The 21215-nt window shown below is 44.4% G+C and overlaps 1 protein-coding gene across 1 annotated transcript; it reads left to right on the forward strand.

Annotated features, from left to right (window-relative positions):
- Window positions 1–1362: 1362 nt before the first annotated feature.
- LOC133925058 (NAC domain-containing protein 90-like) lies at window positions 1363–3227 on the forward strand. Its single transcript, XM_062370882.1, has 3 exons — window positions 1363–1737; window positions 1862–2205; window positions 2653–3227. Exons 1-3 carry the CDS (start codon window positions 1581–1583, stop codon window positions 2911–2913), a joined length of 762 nt encoding a protein of 253 aa, XP_062226866.1. The 5' UTR covers window positions 1363–1580; the 3' UTR covers window positions 2914–3227.
- Window positions 3228–21215: the final 17988 nt, after the last annotated feature.

Below are 21215 nucleotides of genomic sequence, written 5' to 3' on the forward strand. Positions count from 1 at the left end.
AACAAAGTCACTACATACGTCTTGTTGTCGATAGGTATATCGCCTACCGCTGAAAGAAAATTCCATCATAATAAGACATACAAAAAGTAAACCTGGAGTTTGATCCATGATAAGAAGGTACAACCATCTCCACTAACTATCCAAGTCAAAGCTTGGTTGTCAGATGTTATATAGTCTGTATGCATGAGATGAGCTAGATCCTACCAGAATCAAAATACTTCCTGTCTTCCTTCCTATTTTTCCATAATCAATGTTCTTTAGCATGACTAGATAGTTCCTCTCTTATTCGATTTTCTTCTTTTCTTTATTTCCTTAAAAAAAGATTACATGGCAAACGTACAACGCAGAGCATAGAATAAGTCATGGCAGAAATAGACGCAATTCAAGGACCATTTCGTGGGCCGATTCAGGAATCCCACAATGGTGCCTACAGGCGTGTCTCAATCAAAACTGAAAAAGACTCACGCTCGTTGATGTGCGGCAGCAGGGAACAGCCGTCTCTTGATGGGAGGCGGCGAGTTAACTAAATCCAGAAGGAGCAAGCCAAATCGGTAAATGGGAAAGCAGTCCTTGTCATCGCTAAATCAGTACTGTAATTTTGTTCCTAGGCCATCTCTAAAACTCTCCTGAGGAATTAGAAATTCCTGCGTTCCAAAGAAGTTCTAGTAATATTGTAAGGATCTCTCGATATCCTTTCGAACAACAATAATATATTTTTTACTTCGAATTCTTTCTTTCATTCTTTTCTTTTGCGACGACTGTAATTTATGTGTCCTACACACTGCTGTTATCATGGAAAATACAAATTTTGGTGAAAAGTGATTAGACGAACATGTCTAGCTACAATTCTACTGTAAAAACAGCATGAGGTGTTAATTCTGCCATTTGTTTGCTAATTACGTCATCACCAGTGAGATTCAGCAAACGATCCTGAAATCAAAACGGGGACCACGTCTGGTGATGAAGATGTGAATGTGTATGACTTTACCCATCAAAATTTAAATATTGGTGTCTATTATTTACACACAGCAGTTTATTATTAAACGTGTGATAGAAAACACACTTGTGGGTGTGTTAGTGTGAGTGCGCGCGCTTGAACTTGAAAAAAAAAACCCGAAAGCAAACCGAGTTCCACTGTTCCAATTAGCGCTCTGCTCTCCAGGATAAAGGCAAAAGGATGGCGATCGGCCTGCTGACCCAGTCATCCCCACTAAAGCGCACCGCCACGCCACACCCTGGTTTTCCATCATGCACCAGCCTGTCCCACGCCATGAGAAATTTCGCCCCATCAGGCGGCAGCTCAGCGTCATCTGTGTCAAACATGAGCCACCTCGTGCTTCCCCATATATACGTCATGCGCACAAGCATCCACACCTCAACTCACCAGTTCACCGTATAAACCACCGCAGCGCGCGACTCTCCGAGCTGCATGTGCATGCTTTGCTCCCGGCTGCAGCAAGCCTCTCCCCGCCGGCCGGCCGCGCCGTATGTTACCCGGTCGAGCGGACAAGTGGATAACTAGCTAGATACGTAGCGAAGAACAACGCGCACCGGCTAGCTCGGTGCGCGCGCGGATCGACATGGCCGGCGGCCTGCCCCCGGGATACCGCTTCTACCCGACGGAGGAGGAGCTGATATGCTTCTACCTCCGCAACAAGCTCGACAGCCTCCGCGACGACATCGAGCGCGTCATCCCCGTCGTCGATGTCTATTCCGTCGACCCGTGGCAGCTCTCAGGTGCAACGTCATAGCTAACCATGCATATTGATTTGCCAGGGTACGGGTTTGTCGGCGCAGTACGTGTCGAGTGCCGCCGAAGCGCGTGCATTTGAGTAAACCGCGCGGTGTGTGATGCATGCAGAGATTCACGAGAGGCTGTGCGGCGGTGCGGGGGAGGGCGAGCCGTGGTTCTACTTCTGCCCGCGGCAGGAGAGGGAGGCGCGGGGCGGGCGGCCCAGCCGAACCACGCCGTCGGGGTACTGGAAGGCGGCGGGCACGCCCGGGGTCGTCTACTCCACCGACCGCCGCGCCATCGGGATGAAGAAGACCATGGTGTTCTACCGCGGCCGCGCGCCGTTGGGGACCAAGACCATGTGGAAGATGAACGAATATAGGGCGCTCCAGTACGCCGCCGCCGCCACCGGTGCAACTGATGGGTCCTACTCCAGCGCCCACGCCGCCGCACCACCAAGCCTTCCTCCGCAGGTTATACACAAACGCAAATAATTAGTGAATGTTGTTTTCTTTGCCGTTGTAGACATATATTGGCACGTAGCTAATATGGAGTAGCTTCCAAAGCCAAGAGGTTGCGCATCAATGTCATGTCGACCTCCATATAGGTTGCATAGATGCCAGGGCAACTTGCATCGATGGTGCTCGTCCTTTTTGGCGGGGGATAAGTGTCATAAAGCAACTTGTAACTTGCTAGCTATAGGTTTCATATTCTATGTGGTTCTTGCCTTATGCCATTTAACCTCGCCGACGCAGACCCATATATTTGGGCAATCTTATATGATCCTAGTTATCATCCGAAACTTTGCTGATGTTGCACTGAAAAACGTTGGACTTGAAAAGTTTCGGTCGTATATATGCTTGTGCAAGAGCAACTTACAGCCTGTAATTTGATTTCTTAACATGTGTACGTTGTTGCAGCTGAGGAGCGAATTTAGCCTGTGTCGACTGTACACCAAATCCGGTACCCTGAGACAGTTTGACCGGCGGCCGCTCGCCGATGCTACAGGCGGTTCTGGCGATGATCCAGGGCCATCCACGGCAGCCGCCACGTCACCGGATGATGGCGATGGCTCCGGCGACTCCATGCAACCACAGCAGCAGATGGAGAGAGGCCCGGACGATCCATACAGGGACGATGTGGTCACCTTGGATGCCCTTTTATACTGGCCTGGAGACTAGATGCGATGCCTGCTCGGGTGCTCGTTCAAGTGTTAAATGCACGCCCAATTATGACTTAGTTCTTTTTTCAAAATCAAATGTTGTTGAAAATAACGTACGTACATACTGAATGATCTACATTGAGTAGTATGATATGGTATGAGGAACCAGATATCTTGTAGGTAACGGTTTATCACTAGCCATTTTTGTGCTAGAACAAGCTGATGCAACCCGGACCGTAGATTGATTAGTATAAACTAGAGAGACCTGGTAGCCCTATGCTTCGTGCAAGCTCTTGTAACACAGTTACTTAACTGCATACAAATTTCAGAGAAGTTCAATTTGTCCTTTCCAAAGTAGTTTATAATTGGTTAATTTGGTTCGAAGACGGCTCGAGTAGCAAACGAGCCGATCGTCTCAAGTCTGCACCAAAGTTCATCAAGCTTTAATTAACAAGCTGAGCTCGAGCTTCAGTGGTTCAGAAACTCGGGTTAGGCTTGGAGCTTATAGATGTTGCCAAATATGATGTCCAATTGACCAATGTGCTCAATATCACCAAGCTTATTCAAACTTCGGTCGAGCAAAGCTTTTCTTCATCGAGCAAAGCTTGAGCTTAGCTCCGTACACAAATCTTGTATCAAGCTCGAGCCGAATTTACCTAGGCTAGCCCAGTCGTTGACCGACCTCGGTCCATATTTATGCTCATGGTTAATTTGGTAGCACCAAGAATTTTCTCCATCAAAACGTGGCTGCCAAGACTTCGACAGAGTTCCGTTGCGCTGCACCAGATTAACGTGCACAAAAGAGAAGCCGTCGCTGGGACGGTGTCACTTCCGCGTTGACTAGGGAGTTGAACGTTCTTGGAGAGAGAACAGCGTCAGGTACAGCGCATGCCGCCTGGCAAGTCTAGGTGCACAATCTGATTTGCCATTCATCATAAACCGGCACAGCTAGGTTAATTTGGAACGTGCAGTGATAGTGACGGTGACATCTAAAAGGCTAATTACAGGATTAAGTATATATAATCATTATGACGGTATATTTTATACGATTAGTTATTGTTTTCGATATTTTGGGAGTTAAAAAAAGTACGAAGACCCTAAATACCTTGAAGGAAAGAAAAAAAAAGAAGAAAGAAAAGAGGAAGAAATTAGAACAAAATTCAACAAAAACCTTCCCGTGTTCTGACCAGGCTCAACCGCAGTTTGACTGCCAGGTGGACAGCCACGTAAGCTTGCCACGTGGGCTTCCCGCGGTCTGACCGACCCTTCCTATGGTCTGACTACCAGTGCACAGAGGCTCCTCTAAGTGGTCAATCATCTCTCTCCTTCTCTCTCTCATTTACCCCTCTCTCCCTCTCATTCACTCTCTCACTCCAACAAACCTAGAGAGAGAGCTCCAAATCGACATGTCAACGGTTGGAAATCGGAGGTGGGGACTCCCACGAGCTTCCCAAAGAACTTCCCCGAGCTTCTTCCCCCTTTCCTCCCCGTCGGAAGGGTTTCCTCGCTGTTTCTTCCTCCGCGAGCTCATTCACCCTCCCGGAGTCCAATCGGTGGATTGAAGCTTCCTTGGAGGATTTTGATCCAATATAAAGTTCCTCTATGCCGAGGTAAACATTCCCTTACCGTTTTCCCGTCGTTTCCTAGCCCTCGATGATCGCCGTTTCGATTTTCGCCACAAAACCCTAGTGAATACTAGGTCCAGATCTCATTTTTGGGGTTCCATATGTTCGGATCGTGCATGTCGTCCGAACAATCATAGAATACGTTCTCTTAGTCCTATGGAGTACTTTAGTGCCCTTCATCATCGAAGGTTTCACTGGAGTCCTCGTCGGTGACCCCGCGAAGGTGCTGCCGACAGGGTCTGACGGTTTGGCTACCACTAGGGCCAGCCTGGCCGCTAGTAGGTCGGTTCAAAATATCTGAATTTAGAAGTCAGACCGACGTTAGGGCCGGTCTGACTGTTGGTCAGCGGTCTGATCGTCACCATGCCTTTGATCTGACCGTCACAGCCCTAAACTCTCTGCACGCTCGCGGTCTGACTGCCACTTGCACATCGGTCTGACCGCTAGCTCTTTAAGGCTTTGTGCACTTAGGTTATCTTATCCGAGGTTTCAAACTTTCGGAACCCTAATCATTTGTTGGTTATTTGCAAATGTTTTCGAAACACAACGCTCTATTATTATCCAAGCATGCATCATTTGCAATTTTTCCATCGTTCATTTGCTTACGAAATGCATTCTTAATTCGTTTAGAGAGCATTGCGCTGACGGTCCAAGCGAGTGAAGGCATCACCAATCTACCTGAGTTATGTGAGTGTTGTGCTGGGAGTATCAGTCAAACACCGGAGCAGCAAGGCAAGCATATAAGCATATTGCACCTTTGTTTGAATTGAATGAAGTCTAAATTGATAAGTTGTCGTTTATGTAACTTTGCATGGTTAGCGAGTCGATGTCGGGTTTATATGGGTAGAATCTATATTGAATTGCATTACCTCTACCTTGAGTTGTTGATCATCTATATCCTTGTATTCTTGTTAACCTTGTCAATGTCTAACTTAAGAGTTATTCGAAATGCGTAGCAATGCATAGGTCCTCAGTAGAAGTTGAGCGATGGTGCAACCATTGTTCGTGATCTTAGGGATTAATTATTTTTTACAAATGCAATAATAATGATGTGGGTTGTATGAGTTGTGAGTATGAGGCGAGATGTGGGTGGTGCTAGGGGGCATCTTCTTCACCGGAGGAGTTTCTCGGTGTAGTTCGGGAGAGAAACCCAGATGCCATAGACCGTTTGCATCGTTTAAGCATCGTCCATTATTGTAGTTATCTCTAGCACTGTCCATACTAACCACATGCTGATCTAATGGTAAGATAAAGCCGATTACCATACCCTGTTCTGACGCTTGCCGTGCGTCCCTATGAGGTGTAAGAGAAGAAAAGAAAAGGAGAAACAAGGTGGTGGAGAGCCGGAGGTGTCCGGGACATGCTCGTGGTAACCCTGGTGCCGTAGGGGCATGTGGAAGTGGGTAGTTCTGGGTATAAGAAAGGTTGATATGAGTACACCCTTGTGTGGGCCTGTGTGGCCACTCAAGCCGAATGATCCTCAAGTCGTGTGGGTAAAGTTGAACCCCCTGCAAGGTGTAAGAACAATTTGAATTATCGCGCTCTCGGTCATGAGCATGCTTCTATCTATTTGCAGCAGTCGTAGAGTGGCGAATGTGGGATGTGTGGTATGGTTGGATGAGATGGATTTGAGATGGTTCATTTTACAGTTTTGTTCATGAGATTGTTCAATTTATGTTTATATGCAAGTCAATTGTTACAGTGTATCACTGTGTAAGAAACAATCAAAGGAGACACGTCATTAGTGATGACTTCTCAGTACGCGTCACTAATGCACTATTAGTGACAGGTCTAGTACCGACCCATCACTAATGTGTGGTCCGGGCTGGGACCTAGCCAAGAACCGTCACTACTGAGGGTTCATTAGTGATAGTGAGGGAATGACGCGTCACTAAATATAGTAGTGACGTGTAACATTGAAGTCTGTCACCAATAATGTAGTCATTAGTGATGAGTAGATGGGGCTCAAGTCACTAAATGTAGCATACTCATTAGTGACGGGTTGTTATTAGACCCATCACTAATATTAGAGTAATTAGTGATGTTACCCATCACTAATTACCAACTCATTAGTGACGGGTGTCCTTACCACCCCTCACTAATTTATGCACCAACCATCTACTGCTCGACCACTTTTACCCGCTCATTTCTCTATCTCGACCACTCTCATCTCCACTCATGTCCGCTCACCTCCTCTGCCCGATGCCGCCACCATTAGCACCGCGCCGCCCAACTCTGCCACCATCCTCTCGCCTCCACCATATCTCGACGTCGCCGCCCCCTTCTATCCGCTAGGGTTATGGCGATGGATCAAGGTAGCGGCAGGGGCCGTGGCTGTGATGGCCTTGGATGGATCTAGATGAATCCTCCATCGGCTCGCACACTAAGTGTCCACTACCCTCTAGGCGTTTGCCCACCAGTGACGTCCTCGGTGACGACCGCACGACTGCTAGGATCGAGCCCGAGCATAGTACCTAACATCTTTCCTTTTTCTCCCTCATTGTTAGGCTCACAGTAACACTCATTAGGATACACTAATTTAATTGAGTTTGTAGTACATTAGGCTCAATTCATATCATCCTATCATGTAGGTGTTGAAACTGATTGTATGGTTCAAAGAGGTAATCTATGTGATAGGTGGTACTGTACCTTTGGTGCAATCCACAATAGATTGAATGAATTTTGTAGAGCTATCTATCTTTTTTGACATACGTTCAAGGGGAGAAAGTAGTGGGGATATCACTATTAGGGCCTGTGGCAATGTATCACTGATTACGTTGCATGCCGAAAAAACCACTGTGGAAGGGTGCCTGAAAGTGCTTGAGGAGCATAAGTTTTTTTGCCTGACTACAACTATTTTTCAATAAAAGCACTTGAGGAGGGCGAAGAGGATTTGGCTTCGATCAATAAGAGGCTTGCCTAGTTCAATGAATATGATATGGTACAATTATATTTAATGTGGTTGTTTTGATATAGATGACTGTTAGCGTGTATTATTTTCATAAATTTTATTTTCTTTGCTTATAGGATATTTTTGGTGACACCTTTGTGTCAATTAGCTTTCATGCTATCTTAGATCAAGCCATGGAGCATCTTAGGTTAAGCTTTTATGGCCCTGGAGTGGACTTCACTACTGAAGGTAACTTCCATATTGATATAAGGTTTAATTTAAGAGAAAATGAACCGACTAGTTTACTATCTATGGTAAAGCATCGAGCCATCCATGTCAAGCGGAAGAGAGTGCACTAATTCATGCACTAATGTATATCGATGAAGTACTAATATACATTATTGTAGATTTTAACTATATTAAATATCTCAGGTTACGTGCTTCGTCAAATGCTCAAGTGTAATGATGTATGGATATTTGGATAAGGACGCAATGTATGCATAACTATATTGTATGACTGACTTGAGTTAAATTGAAGTTTCTGGATGTATATCTGTGTTCTTGAATGTGAAGACGACTGCCAAATCCTGGCATTGCTTCGAGATGTGATCCATCAAAGTTCAGTTCAGTTCTGTTAAAGTACTCTCTGTTTGTATACATGCCTCTATTCTGAAAGTCGATCTCTTTTTGTAGAAGTCATTAGTGATGGGTCTTAGTTTTCACCCATCACTAATGTGTCATGAAAGTCATTAGTGATAGGTTTTCTTACAACTCGTCACTAATGTGGAGTCATTAGTAACAGGTATCCTTTTAACCTATCACTAATTATTGATGTTTACTGTTATTTTTTGTGCCGAGCAACATGACCAGACAGTGTCTGTCCACCGACTACTCAGCATAGGGGCGATTTTTTTGGCGATTCTGTTGAGGCCAAATCAAATCTCGGTGATTTGAAGTTGGGATTGTCCCTGGCCTTTGAAGGTTTTCCTCCCCTTCTCCTCCTCCTCTTACTCATATATGCATGGTGGATTCTAGGGTTTGAGTACTTGGAATCATCAATTTTGCTCATTCTCCCTGATCTTGATATATGTGGATTGTCCCCCTTAGTGTAAATGCGTAACATACATCTCTCATTTGGGAATGTTTGATTATAAATATGAATTGACAACTGGTCATATTTATAAGTAGATGCTCCCGAATTTTCAGAATACTTTGGACAATTCGAGAGAGATATGTGGTCCGAGTAGTAGGTTTCTATGCTCTTGTATGGTTCCAGAGAGAATTTTGGTGGTGTCTTCTTGTTGTTCTTCGGATATACACCCTCTCGGCTCGTTGTCGAGACATGTATTTGGAGAACAGCAGGGAGGTGCTGCCAACATTTTCTCTAGAACCGTACAAGAGCTTGGAAACCTGCTTGAGCCATATATCCTCGAATGGGATTAAGACCTATCTTTACCTACTAGAAGTTACCTAGGATCCTTAGCCATAGATAACATGTATCATATTTGAATGTTAATTGTTAGATTGAATATCACTACAATAGTACACGCACACACTTAATTTAGTTATATTGAGTTAGAATTTTTATACTTATTCTAGCTACTCTGTCGTTTCTATTAAAAATGAATATTTTTTCAATTATAGATGGTGGACCGAAGTTGGATGTACCTTGATTGCTGTACTTGTAACGAGTACATGAGCAGGGTGAAGTCTTTCATAAGTGCCGTGGTGATGGATATGGAAGTTGGGGTAATATGGCAATGTGGTGCCCATGCTGTGATTGCAAGAATGAGAAGAAGTTTCCAAAACTTGATAATGTGTACAACCACTTGTTAAGGTGTGGATTCAAAGAGAGATATCACATTAGGAACAAACACGGCAAGGAAGGCCTTAACGAAGGGGAATTGGATCAGGTCCTCCCAGACTGCAGTATAGATCAAGGACTCCCACCAGTCAGTGATATGGATGATTATCTCAGGGACACAGATATATTAGGATTTAATAATTACTACGTGGACTTCATGGAGAATGTGGACCAAATGGTGGGCGATGCCAAGGGGCACGATGAGTATAGTGTTGGTGAGTTTGCCAAATTCTAGGAATTGGTGCAAGACTCGAAGACACCATTTTATTCGGGCTGTAAGGAGAAATACATAATGTTGTTTGTGGTGCTTACGCTTTTACAATTGAAGGCAACCCATCGTTGGTCTGATAGGAGTTTCAAAGAATTATTGCATCTACTAAGGGACATGCTACCAGAGGGGAACAAGATGCCCAAGACCATTTACGACACGAAGAGGTTAATTTATCCTTTGGGATTGTAGGTAGAAAAAAAATACATGCATGTAAGGAGGATTGTGCCCTGTTTTGTGGAGAGTATGCAGACCTGGATTAATGTCCTGTTTGTGAAACCCATCGATACAAGCGTAGAAATGATGGTGGCTATGTGGAGGAAGGTACCAAGAGAAAAGGGCCTCCTAGAGAGGTGATGTGGTATTTTCCTGTAGTTCCTCGTTTGAAGCGTTTGTTCTAGAATAAAAAAGACTCCTAATTGATGCAGTAGCACAAGGAGGGCCGTAAGAATAACGCAATGATACGTCACCCTGCAGATTTAGCTTAGTGGCGAACCATTGATTCCATATTTGTTTAATTTGCTAAATAATTAAGAAATATTAGGTTTGCTATAAGTATAGATGGCATGAATCCATTCGGTAACATGAGTACCTCACATAGCACTTGACCTATTGTACTGTCTATCTACAACTTTCCACCTTGGCTTTGTAAAAAGCTAAAATACATTATGTTGTCGACCTTAATTCTTGGTCCGAGGTAACCTAGCAACGACATCAATGTGCACCTTAGGCCTTTGCTGGATGATCTTAAAACACTCTGATCTGAAGGTTGTTCATCACCATGAATGATCTGCCAGCACTTTGTAACTTGTCTGGGCAGAGTAAAAGAAAAGGTGAAGCTTGCCCCCAATGCTTAGATGACACTGAGAGTATGTGGTTGAACAAGTCAAAGAAAATATTATACATGCGGCATTGATGTTTCCTTTCAAGGAACCACCCATACCGGAAAATGAAATCTCAGTTTGACAATACAAGGGAGAAAGCATCAACTCTAAGACATTTCAGTGGGCAAGATGTCTATGATAAGATTAAGGATATCAATGTTGTCCTTGGTAAGCAAAAATGATCCTCCACGAGTGATGAAATGGAATGTGAAACAAGAGATCAATTCTTTGGGAGCTTGATTATTAGAAATACTTAGACATTCATTACTATTTTGACCTTATGCACGTAGAGAAGAATATCTACGATAGTCTCCTTGGTACAACGCTCAACATGAAGGGGAAAACAAAGAATCATAAAAACGCACAAGTTGACCTTAAAGAAATGAGCTTAAGATCGGAGCTTCATACCAAGGATACAGATAAAGGGAAATTCCTACCCCTATCTTGCATCACCCTATCTGAGAAGGAGAAAAAAAGAATTTTGCGAGTTCTTGCATGGTGTGAAAGTTCCCTCCGGTTACTCTTCCAACATTAGAAGATTTATTTTGGTGAAAGGGCTAAAAATGGTTGGCGGCATGAAAATTCATGATTGCCATGTGATGTTGGCACAAATGATTGCAGTTGGAATTAGAAACATGTTGCCAATTGGTGTTTGAGAGGCTATCATGAGCCTGCGCTTTTTTTTTCAATGCAATTAGTCAAAAGGTACTCGATCCAGAAGCGCTAGCCGAGCTAGAAAAATGACACTTCGAGACTCTATGTCTTCTCGAGATGTATTTCGTACCATCCTTTTTTGATATCATGGTCCATCTCATAGCTCACCTTGTGAAGGAGATTTATTTTCTCGGTCCCGTGTTCCTGCATTAGATGTATCCATATGAGTGATTCATGGGCATTCTCAAGTCGTATGTAAGGAATTGAGCTTTTTCTGAGGGTTACATCACATAGGGTTACTCTACAAAGGAGGTAGTGGAGTGGTGTGTCAATTACATGGACCCAGATAACCCAATTGGTGTGCCTCATTCTCGCCACAAGGGTAGGCTCTTAGGGCAAGACATTCTTAGGAAACATGCAATTACTCCTGAGCCGAAGGCATATGTCCAAGCTCATTTTCTCGTGTTGCAACAAATGAGTGAAGTGTCCCCATATATTGAAGAGCACATGTAGTTGCTTCTTCAAGAGAATCCAAGGCGGACCAAAGCTTAGCTTACGAAGCAACATATGCAAAGGTTTAACACTTCGTTTCGAGATTGAATCAATGAATCGAGTACTTCTACAAGTGATTTGATCAGGAAACTTGGAACATGCCCTATATACATAATTACAACATATCAAGGGTACGATATAAACAGTTACATATTTTACACGGTTGCCCAAGATCAGAAAAGCACATCCCAAGACAGCGGTGTTCGTATAGATGCTTATGTTAACAACATGCACATGAGCCCATACTATGGTTAGATAGAGGAGATCTAGGAACTAGATTACTTGGGATTTAAGGTATCCCTGCTTCGGTGCCGTTGGGTACATGGGACAAAGGGCGTTACGAAAGACAAGTACATATTCACTAGCGCTAATCTTACACTTGTCAGATATAAGGACGAACCTTTCGTACTCACTAAACAAGTTGCCCAGGTGTTTTATGTGACTGACACGGCAAATAAGAAACTTCATGCGGTTCTCATTGGGAAAAGACGGATCATCGAAGTTGAAAACGTGGTTGATGAGGATGAGTACAATTAATTTGATGAAATCCCCCTTTTACTACTGCAATCATGCCACATGTTGCACAGAACGAGGAGACTTCATATCTACGTTTGGACCATAACAAAGGGATCCATGTCAAGAAAGCACGAAAAAGACAAGTACTTGCCAAATGGTACATGAATCAATGTAACATCTGTAATATTTGTAATATTCGGTTAAATCTGAATTTCAATATAACCTCAAATTTGTAATATTTACAATATTCAATTAAGACTCCATACCTACGTTCCGACCATAACGAATGGATACATGAATCAATATAACCTCAAATGGTGCATATATATGTTTCACAGTGTGATATGTCAGTAGGAGAAGACGGCTACCAAATCCTAACTTTGCTTTAGGATGCATCCAATATACAGGTAAATCCCTTAGAGGGATCAGCATATTAGTGACGGGTGATAAATTCATACGTCACTAAATATATTATTAGTGACGAGTGAATTTACCATTAGTTACTAATGACCGAGTCTCAATGATGGGGTGATAAATTCACCTGTCATTGTGACCCAGTCATTAGTAACGGGTGGTAAATTAACCCGTCACTGATGACCTAATCATTAGTGTGGGTCATATATATGACTCGTCCGTAATGATATGTGTATATAAAATGGGCCTAGGAACCCTAGCCTTTGATTTTGGCTAAGTCCCGATGTCCAATCTCCCTCCTCGACGCCCGCAGCCCTCCTCTTCGCTGCCGCATCCGCTGCCCACTCCTCCTCGACTCCTTCTCCCTGCTATCCCTAAGGCCATCGCTGTCTCCCTACTGTACCCATCCTCCTCCCCGACGCCATCTTCCCCTGCGCCCTCGTCCCTGACTACCCCTACGCTGAGGAGCCCACGTCGCCATCACCGAGGGCCACCACCCCAACATCGAGGAGCCCATCACCTCCTCCCCAATGAGCACCTCGATGCTAAGGAGCCTGCCACCTCCTCCCCGAAGAGAACCTTGATGCCGAGGAGCCCGCGCCACCGTGCTCTGTGCCGCCATCATCCACATCCATCGAGGTAGGCCTCCCGTTGTCCCCTTCTCACCAACGCCTGTCGCCATCATCCTCATCCGTCGAGGTAGGCCTCCTAGCTCACTTACTGTAACCAATTATTTGTGTGAGGCCACACAAATGTGCTTACTTGCTTGCTTGAGTACTGTAGCTTCATTGATTTTTAGTGTTAGATTGAAGGCTAGTAAGTTAACACTGTTTACCAATCTTCATTGATTTTTAGTGTTTAGTGTTGTTACACATTTTTGCTTTGATGATGACATTTAGGAAATTAAAATTAAATTTGTAAATAAAATCCAAAAATGAATTTAGGTTGCATAACCTATTACGTCGTCTCTCGTTCGAGAATGTTTGATTATAAATATGATTTGCCAACTCGGCATATTTATAAGAAGATGCTCCAGAATTATCCACGTACTTTGGACAGTTCGATGATATGTGGCCCGAGTAGTAGGTTCCTGTGCTCTTGTATGGTCCTAGAGAGAATTTCGGTTGTGTCTCCCTATTGTTCTCTAGACACACACCCTCTCGGCTTATTATCGAGACGTATATTTGGAGAACAGCGGGAAGATACTATCAAAATTTTCTCTAGAACCATTAGGACATATCTGTACATATTAGAAATTAGCTAGGATCCTTCGCTTTAGATAAGAAATACATCCTATTTTCATAAATTCATATAAAAGTGAATATGGTTACTAATCCTGGATAAATTGTATATGCATATTCGTATCTATTAGATGTCTGCCAACTAGTCTTCCTCGAGATCCTCTGATGAAGCACAAGCTCCCAGTCAGACATCTGCGCAACTAGGTCCCAATGGAGCAACAGTACGAAGGCCAAAAGCACAAGCAAAGTGGTCGACGGATAAAATTACCGTCATGGAAATCGATGATGACGGTGTGCCTACAAAGAAGAAGGCCCTATAGATATTGCGGAAGCTCGTAGGACTTAATACTAGGGAGAGGGTGCCATTGACCCTTCCGAAGTTCGATGATCTCTCTGTGGATCAAAAGAACACCTTGTTAAATGATGGTTTAAATACGTTTCTGGAGTTCCCGGAGAACACGAAGGCGAAAGCTTGCAAGACTGCTATGAAAATGATCGCCAAACTTTAGAGAAGCCATAAGAGCAAGCTTGTGAACGAATATATCGCAAAAGGGTGCGTTCCAAACAGAGAGTTTAGCAAAGAAGCAGCTTCGGGTAAAGAACAAGCAGAATTAGGGGTGGAAACGGGTTCGCCCTCGTCGAGTTTGGCCTGCTTGCACCAGACCCAAAACCTGATTTCGCAAACCTGACAAGGCCCCAAAATAGATATCGGGTGCAAAACGGCACCAGCCCCCAGCCCTAGCAGGGACCCGAGACCCGTTGGGGACCCGAGCAACCCCGACCCACCTCTCCCTCCCCAATGCACTGCACGCCCACACTCACCTGTCTTGATGAGCTTATGCTCACCTCGGCTACCCTAGTGCCTCGGTGCATATGTCGATGAATCAATCGCAAATGTGCAACCGAATTGAGCTTTGCTCGGGATCACAATCAACATAGAACTTTCATCAAACATGGAGGACCGCTCATTTTCATTATCACATAAGCACATAGGTGATATTACATGTGCATGTTGTCATGGTTGTTGCCGCCCGCTAGTGCACCACTCTCTGTCGATGCCATGAGCTCCAGCTTCCTCCCTCCTCTGCGCTTGTTTTTGCTCGAAGCCGTCAACACCTACCCACGCTCTGCCACGCCCCATCCCACGCACTCGCAGCCACTCATCATGCCCTGGGACCATGCATCGTCACGCCGTTCCATCGGCCCGTAGTCGCGTACTTCGCTACCACTACACCAAGCGGTCCGCAACCACCCGTGCACCGTCCTGTCGACCGGCGTCGCCTCACAGGTGCTCGCAATGGCCTTCTCCGCACCTACCACCGATGGATCTAACCCTCCAGTGTGCGAAATCCAATAGGAGACGACATGATTTGGTTGATGGAGCATCGTGCAACCTTCCCCTTGGCTCCTCGTGGCTTGGAGGGGGCGGATCTGTACTAGGGGCTCACGGATTTGGCATGCTGCTCATCGACCTCGCATCGGTGGAGGGTGGGGCAGGGGGCCGTGGGGAGGCAGGGAGGGGGGAGATGGTGGGGGAGGCGGGGAGGTGGAGATGGAAGAGACGGGATCATGAGACGGGAGGGAGCAAGGGCGAGCATTGGCGATCGGTGGCGCATCGGCACCGATGGCCAAAGGGAAGGGACGTTCGGGGAGTGGGGGTCATGGCGTGGGGGAACGAGAAGTGATGAGGGAGTGAGAGACAGAGGGACCGAGGAAGAGAATGAGAGATAAGGGAGAGGGATGAGTGGACGATGAATGAGCGGGCAGAGTGGTTCTACGGCTATCATATCTTCGGGTTTAGGGTGGGCGGGTGGCCCCATGGGTGAAAAATTAGACTCGGACCAAAACCTAGGTCTGGTCGGGGCCCTGACACAACAACCCTGCGGGGCCATTTTTTCACCCAAACCTGGCCTTGTTGGGTCTGAAACCCGCGGGGACCTGATCCGACGGGGCCAACTGCCATCCCTAAGAAGAATCACAACCTAGGCACATGTGGGTACGTGGGCAAAAATGATAACCAACTAAGACCGCGCGAATACTTGGTTGCAATTCCTAGGATGATCATAATCGTATCAGCTTCAAATCTAGCGAAACCGAGTTAGTTGCTGAAACAGTGAAAGAAATAGTAGCCCACTTCTCCAAAGGTTCATTCACCGGGGTTAGGGAACATGAAAGGATCGAATGGCCGAAGAAGGAGGGTGAATTGGGCAATTAAAAACTTTTATCAAAATCAAGAACAAATAACAACCTTAGCCTAGAAGAAAGAAAATACGACTATACAAACAATCTAGGAGAGGGCAACAAAACAAACAAGCAAAGACGCTAAGAAAAAGCAAAAAGGAAAGTTTGCAAGGAAGTAAATGCTCAAATTAAATTGCAGAACAGTAAAGACATGGACAAGAGAATACTAGATTTTCTCGAGGTATCGAGGAGTTTACACTCCTCCTAGTCCTCGTTGGAGCATCCACAAGGGATATTGCTCTCCCTTGAGTCACGAAGTCTCAAGTGTTCACTCATGATTGCCACCTCTCTATCTCTGGATTGGCGGGCATCAAACTAAGCACATAGCTCTTCCCGAGACTCCCACAAGAACTCCAAGAGCTCACCAAGACACCTCCAATCACTAAAGACTGGCTAGGTGTTGCCAACCACCAAGAGTAACAAGCCAATAACTTCACTTGACCAAGATTAAGCCTAGACTATAGCTAGATGCACACTTGCTACTCTCCAAGCACTAAAGATGTCCTTAACCTTTAATTAAAAACTTTGGAATTCACGTAAGTGCACGCTCTTGCTTTTTGGTGACACACACAGTGTATGAGCTCTTCTGGGATCACAAGAGTGCCAACCGAAATAAAGTGAGTGGATATTTATAGCTCGATGTTCGGAATAACGACTCGTGAAGAAACTTGGAACTCGCCTGAATCTCCAGAGCCTCAAGTATCCTATTCCTGTATAATCTGATCTACTCTCCCTAAAATATGAACTCAATGAAATTCCTCTTTGGTGCAATCCACATTGTGGTGTAGAAGACTCTGACCCACTCCTCAACATATATATCTACACCTGTGAGCAGAGCTGTAAGACCCGGGATGGTCTCAAAGTGCTCCCTCGTGTCCACTCCCCCTGCAGCCAACTGAAGAGTGCCAGTTGAGCGTCTTGTGCTGGCTCAACTTGACCTTCTTCCTGAGATAAGAATGAAAAAAGCTCTCTTACACAATGGTGTAGAACATGTGATTTACCCCCTCATATTTGACCGGGGAAACCACTCGTCGATTGTCACAAACCTCAGTTTCTTGATTTTTGAAGACAAGTAAGAGGTCAAGTCACGCAAACGGATACCTCCCTAGGGATGAGGCCGATCTGTTTGCTTTGGCTCAAACTGCTCATCCTCCTCATCCTCTGGCTCTGACTCCTGACGAACCCTCTTCCGGTTGCCTTACTGGCCGGGAGGCGTCAAGCCTAACCCCGTGGCAGGACGGGTGCAAGTGGATAGACACGAAGGTGAAGCGATGTCTCTAATATCAAAACCTCGCTGAGCGTCTACTGCATTTGCCACTGCAGTGGCACGATCAATCTCTTTCTGAACCTTCAAATTTTTCTTTGGCTGCTCAATGGCCTTTCCCTTGCCCTTATTACTGCAATCATGACCCATTTGACATGTAGAAAGATGAAAATGAATGAGAGAGCGCTTCGGGATTTAAGGATTTGAAATGAAATTTACTTGAGATTGAACCCTAAGCATGAAAATGATACAAATTGGGATGAACATGCTATGGATTCGAGCTTGTGACAACATATATTGATCAATTTTAGAGAATTTGACTAGGATTTGAACAAAATTTATCAAAATTGGCATGAATTTGAGGCAAATTTACATGAATTCAAAAAAAAATAGCAATTGAAGCACAAAATTTGATCACCATGCCCTCAATTCATGACAAATGATTGCAATTGCAACACATTGTAGTAAATTTGCACTGAATTGATCAAAATTTGAGGCAAATTTGCTAGAGAATTGTTCTAGGGTTTGCAAAAAATTGAGGAACTGGCTGAATTTGTGCTCACCGCTGTGAAATAGAGAGAGAAGTCAGTGGTGAGGGAGGAGCTCGATGGCCGATGATGCTAGATAGCGGAGGAGGCTGCTTTGGTCGCGGCGATGGCGGCGCAGGGCGAGTTTACGACGCCTCAGGGTGGTGCGGCTGCTGCGGTGGAGTGGCAGAGCAGGGGCGGCATACCTCATCAATGGTGGGAGGCACGACAACGGTGAGGCAGGTGGAGGCGAGTGGGGTACGAACGATGGTGCGGATCGAAACAGAGAGAGAGCCGGTTGAGAATGAAAGCTTATATGACAGGTGGGTTCCGCTGAAATTTCAAACACTAGAAGGTCCGGTAAAGCTTAGGTATAGCACCAGACAAGGCACCAAACAAATATTTGTAGAAAGCATGTCAAACTTCAGTCGAAACCAAACTTACGCACCATATGCTCTGATGATAATATATTGAACACCGGCAGACCCACCGGACAAACTCTTAGAGAAATTTCAATTCTGAACACTTGATTTTCTAGTGACATTGCATTGAACACCAGATGGATCCACCAAACTGAAATTGAGACCTACTAATTTTTGCTATCACTGACTGAACACCAGAAGATCCAATCCATAACACTTAAAAACATCAGACCTTTTGAGAGAAAAATTAACATTTTCAAAGAACGGATTATCCGTTATTGGTCAACTGATCACATGACACATGCACCAGACCATTATCTGGGATAAGCTGAACATACTGCCAGAAGCACTGAGCACTGGATGATCCGATGAAAAGAAAGAGAGGATCACCAAGCTATCCAATGAGAAAAGAAAGAATATGATGAACTAAAATCTCTTACTGAGTCCAAACTTCAAACAAACACACAACAAAAACACATGTTTAGACTAGTTTGAGTGAAATCCTTATCCTATCAAACATTAATTTGCAAATAGTTGCCAAAACAGCTATAGCATACATAATTTTCAAAAGTCAATAAGAACCAAAGAAAAGGATGGAGAAAACTTCAACGAAGATGCACACTTGCTACTCTCCAATCACTAAATATATCCTTAACCTTCAATTAAGAACTTTGGAATTCACTCAAGTGCATTCTCTTGCTTCTTGATGACACACATAGTGTATGAGCTCTTCTGGATTCACAAGAGTGCCAAGTGAAACCAAGTGAGGGGATATTTATAGGCTAGAGATAAAAATTTAGCTGTTGCCTAACAACCCACTTTTTCTATTAACACCGGACAATCTAATGAATATCTCCTTACAATCACCAGACAATCCAGTGAGTACAAACTTTAGAGCCCTACTGTGCCAACTGTCATTAGTTGTTACTGTTGAGGATAGTTCGGTGTATGCATCCGGTGAGCATACCTTTAGCACCGGACCGTCCATTCCGTTAACCTTCATTTTTCAAACAGTTGCAACCTTCTCTACAAAAATTAGTCTGGTGATTCCTCTTTACATCACCGGACCATCCTGCGAGTATAGCTTCTTCTAGAACCAATAAGCCTTCTCTGCAAGAATAGCTCCAGTGTACATACCATGATCACAAGACCATCCGTGAACTGAGCTTCATACTTCATCACTTGGAATCGCCTCTGGAAAAATAGTTTGGTGCTTTCATCATTGCATCACCGGATAATCTTGTGAGTTGAACTTCATTTTTCCTGGACAATTCCACTTCTGCTGAAATTAGTTCAGTGCTCTTTCCAAACTAACACCGGACCATCCGGTGAAACACTTCTAGTATTTGTGGACACATGTCACCAAGAGAAGCATCCGGTGATTCCATCACCTTAATCATCGGAACATCAGGTGAACTCACATTTTTTCTATCTTGATAAACAAAGCATGCTCCGGTGAGAACACGCTTCACAAGACCGGACCATCTGGTGAAGCTAAATTCACTGAGCTCGTCCAATTCAACCTTTTCTTGAGCTACCTAGCGCTAGAGATTCACAAGTATGCATCAAACCAAGTCTAGACTCAGCTAGGTCAAGCTACTACTCATAGCCCCTTTTTATAGTAGGGTAAAAAAGACTAAGAAAAAAGACCTATACTACTCTAAGTGTCATTCATCTCCTTTGTGACGCTTAGAACTAGAAAATCCTTCATCTTCTTGCAAATGTCCTTTGATTGTCCATATAGTCAACTTAGGGACCAAGAACACCCAATCATCATTGTGAACTGAATTTTTAATTTCCTTCAAAACGAATTATTAGTCATAATGATACAATCGTTATTAATCACCAAAGCACTTACCACTTACCCAGGGGGCTAGATGCTACAGAACATGACATGCTCTCTACTGCGCTGGGAAACCCTAGGCACCCAGGTCGCGTTCGAGGCGTGTCCAGTTCCCAGGGCTAGAAGTTAGACTTCCCCGAACATGTCGGGATGTATAAGAAGGGAAAGAGGTTCATCCCAATCGATGTGCAAGTATTGACTTTGTCAATCACGGAGAGCATTTATCAAGACATCCTACAAAGGTTTGCGGCACTGGGAGTCGTAATTCCATTGTTGTCTATTACAAAAATCGTCACTTATTGCAAGGGGACGACTACTTTCTTGTGGGCTTCAACGACTTATACGATCTCTTCAACCTCAATGGTCTGGACGTGGGGTTATTGTGATGCTTTACCTTATAAACCCTTTCAAACTAGACATTCATTAATTATTACCACTAAATCTCCAATCTAACTAATTTCTTATCTGTAAACACTTGATGCAAGAAACGAGGAAGAAGGAGCCCTTCACATTCCTTACCCCCAAATTATGATGATTACTGTGATGGAACAACAAATGGAATTCGTTGTGGCAAATGTGACTAATGCAATGAGCCACTTTTCGAAGAGGGACTACCTGATGGCCGCCCACAACATGAGTGACCATTGGATCTTACTGGTCATTGCCCCTAAGTGGAAGTTCATGTGGTACCTCGGTTCATCAAGACTAGTAGTAGGACCTATTGACGAATTGGGAGTATGTGACTATACTTTAGTGAAACAAATCATCGATGAGTAAGTTCTTCATGACTTAGGTTATATATGAACTTTTCAAACTCACACCAAATGTTGACTATTGGATCCCTCTTTGCATGTAGTGCTTTTGATAGGTATATGCGCTGTGATCCAAAGTACGATCCGAAGAAGGCCCGTGCACTGACACATAAGACCGTCTTCACGGTAAGTGCCAACATACATATTTGCAAACACTCTACTACTACCTTTTTTGAACTGACAGTTTTTTCCCTCTCCAGTGCCACTAACAACCACCGAGCAACGCCTGCGGCTTCTATGCTGCGCGTCACATGTTGCTAACCATGACAGCCAAGGATATGAAATCACCATATGGAAGATAATT

The sequence above is a fragment of the Phragmites australis genome, chromosome 1 (genome assembly GCF_958298935.1).
Source record: "Phragmites australis chromosome 1, lpPhrAust1.1, whole genome shotgun sequence".
NCBI lineage: Eukaryota > Viridiplantae > Streptophyta > Magnoliopsida > Poales > Poaceae > Phragmites > Phragmites australis.